General features: G+C 36.1%; 1 protein-coding gene across 1 annotated transcript in view; it reads right to left on the bottom strand.

Annotated features, from left to right (window-relative positions):
- The window catches only part of LOC101854641 (latent-transforming growth factor beta-binding protein 4), a 33,584-nt gene that overhangs the window by 16,060 nt on the left and 14,227 nt on the right, over positions 1-3,297 (bottom strand). Inside the window, exon 3 of the mRNA XM_005100201.3 lies at positions 207-351. Coding sequence (XP_005100258.1) covers positions 207-351 — 145 coding nt within the window. The remainder of the gene's footprint in view (positions 1-206; positions 352-3,297) is intronic.

Below are 3,297 nucleotides of genomic sequence, written 5' to 3' on the forward strand. Positions count from 1 at the left end.
AAAACAGCAAAACAACAACAACCCAACAAAAAAGCCAACAAAACGACAATAAAACAACAAACAAACAAAAGACTCAGAGGTTTACTATGAAAGCAAAAACTCTGTTTGCCCCAAAATTTCCGAGCACCTGATTCTTTCTCTTCAAGACACAAAATCATATTATGATGTAAATAAAGAGTCGAGTGTAAGCTGTTGGCATGACTTACATTTGACCACATATTTCCACAGACAGGTAGGTGTCAAACCACAGTTGGACGAAGGGCAGTTCTTCACAACCCGGCACTCCTGGGAGCTGAGACAGTCATCTGCTCTTTCCGCACACAGTTCGCTCAACAGAGGTGGAGGAAGGGCCTTTGGGAAAGACAGTTGTAAGAAAAGTATTACTCATCATCATCATTATCATTATCATCATCATCATCATCATCATCATCATCACCATCATCATCATCATCATCATCATCATCATCATCATCATCATCATCATCATGATCATCATCATCATCAAGGCGTCATTTGCTTGTATTATACGAGAAACTTTCAATTTCAAATGTGACATCGTTTTCAAGTTCAAATACTCACATTGTAACTTAAAATATAAAGCCTTAAACTCTTGTTGGTATAAACTCCCAACGTATCAGTCCCGACTGCACCCTATTGGTGCTTAGGCTGAAAGACAATCACAAAAGTAGATCTAGAGATTTAAACCGATGAAAAAGTACCATCCCAACATAAAAAGAATAGTAGAGAAAACAGAAAAAGCCTATAAGAATCTTATAAAAGAGTTAGGGATTACAAATGCTATTGAGCCTGCCCGCTTAACCGTGCTAAAGTGGAAGCAGCCTTCAAGGATAATCTGGCGCCAGCGTGTTCAACAAGTAAGAATATTGAAAATTTTCGTGCAAATTTTCAGAAAACAAAACTTTTTGTGGGCTTTTCTCTAGATTTGCCGTTTTTCTTCTCCGCTTTTTTATGTGTTGTCACGTTTGAGCTTAAATATTTAAGATATATAATAACATCTGATGCCCCCAATGTTCCAAAGAAATAAAACGAAGAATTGCAATGGCTAAGGTTGGTTTCAATAAAACGAGCCCGTTCCTGAACAATAGAAACATCTCAATGGCTATAATTATAAAAGTGCCGAAATGCTATGTATGATCAACCCTTTTAATATGGCTATGAATGCTGGATAATCACTGAAGACAGTGAAAATAAAGCAGAGGCAACATAAATGTAGTTTTTTAGGATACTGTGGAGAATATCGAGGATGGCAAAGAAATCAAATGAGGTAGTACTTGATGAAGCCCACGTGGAACGCTCACTGTTAAAAACATTCAGGAAAAGACGAAAGCAGCTTTTGGGACAGCTGGATAGACATAAAAGTCTTGAACATCTAGCTCTTACTGGCAAAATTGAAGGCAAACGAGGCAGGGGCAGGGCAGCTTATTTAAAGAACCTAAACAGATGATAAGGGCGAAACGTCAGGTTAACGTAGCCTCTTTAAGAGCATTCGAGCAAAGGAGTGAATGGGGAACCATGATCACCGATGTCTGCCACAGATCTGGCACTTGATGGTGATGACATTTGAGTTTGTTAAGTGGCATTTGAGTCGCGACTTTGTTTTATTTGACGTTTATAATATGTTGACATTTGATCGTCCTCTGTCTGTATATGAGGTTACTATGTGGTCTGTAAAGCTGAAATGTGACATTTGAAGTTACGATAAGGTAGCATTTGAAAATACTAAGCGTGTATTTGATTGAAAAAAGCCCAACGATATTCTAATATAAATGATACTAATCTACGCTTTTACTTTCACATAATACTAAGTATTCTAAAACGTTGTTATAAACATATTTATTTTCTTAAATTAGTGTTCACTGCACCAATGTAATAAAAAGAAGAAAAAAAATTTTTAAACATAGAAAGTAAAATCGGCATTTTTCACCGACCATGTGACAGATTTTAAAATATTCTTTGGGTAAAAAGGAAAAAGCAAATACTGGTTTGTGGTTTTCAAGGATCTCAATACCACAATTTGATCATTGTCACTAAAGAAAAACGGCAGGTTTAACTGTATAATTGTTGCCATGATCTTTAAAGTCAATAGAAAAACAGCCTTGAACACACCAAAATGTTGTATTTATAACATGGCCTACATTTTAGAGTACTTAGTATTACTTAGGTTAAAGGAAAAGCGTTACGACTCTAAAGACCTTTTGGTATATACAATCAAAAAGGGATACCTTTTATTATTTTTATTCTTGATCAGTCAGCCTATGTAATTTCACAACGAATTGTGATAAAGGCATTGTGTAGAACCCGTTGTGACAAATGAAAGTCAAATGTTTAGCCTGCCTGCTCCCCCGTTATTAGAAATGAAGATTAAACAGAAAAATAATTTTAGTTTGTTGCGAAATTATCACACTTTCAACTTTGATGCAATATCGCAGAGTGCTCTTATCTTCATAGTTGATTCTATCTTCACAGCTGTCACTCAGAACAGAAAACTTGAATGTGTCAGCAAAGTTATTGTTTGATAACACACACATTCTGTTCTCTGATGCAATAAATCGTGGCTTTCATTCTACGTTAGTAACGGAGTGAAAGAGGATTAGAACGATATTTTCGGATTAAAACCTACTAAAGGTAACAATCTTCATATTTTTCCTTTTTGAACGGAGAGGATATTATTTCAGCTTTTGGGAATTTCTTCTTTTTCTTTCTTTTTTTTCTTTTCCTTTTGGCCATTGCAGCAGTTTAATATCTGCAGAGATGTGCGTAGTAGTTCAGATGTTTTGCAAATTTTGGGTTTCTGAAAAGGGGATTTGCTGTTATGTTGTCGTGGTGCACTACAAAACAAGCAAGTAAACCCTTGACCAAGATCTGTTGCCTTACAGTCGGAAGTATTGATAAATCTTTCTTATCACAAGGCCTTTCTTGAGTGAAAAATCGTTTGAACGAAACTTGTTTTGAATAGAAATAATTCCTTTCACTGCACAGAAAGAGAATCTTGACTCTCACGAGGATTTTCAGTGTAAAGATTTTATTTTTTAAAGATGGGAACTAGGTTTGAGAGCGACGTATATATTGCTGCAGTATGTTTACCTTCTCGCACCCATGTGTGCAGTGCTAAATCTCAGTTCTGTATCGACTCAAATGTGTAACATGAATTTGCACGTGGGCTTGAAATACTATTGAGCTTCAGGAACATACTTTGCTTTTAGAAAATGAAACTTTTTCTAATTTCGTCTCTCTGTGGGTGTGTGTGTGTCTCTCTCTCTCTCTCTCTCTCTCTCT

This window comes from Aplysia californica, unplaced genomic scaffold (assembly GCF_000002075.1).
Source record: "Aplysia californica isolate F4 #8 unplaced genomic scaffold, AplCal3.0 scaffold00240, whole genome shotgun sequence".
Classification (NCBI taxonomy): Eukaryota; Metazoa; Mollusca; class Gastropoda; order Aplysiida; family Aplysiidae; genus Aplysia; species Aplysia californica.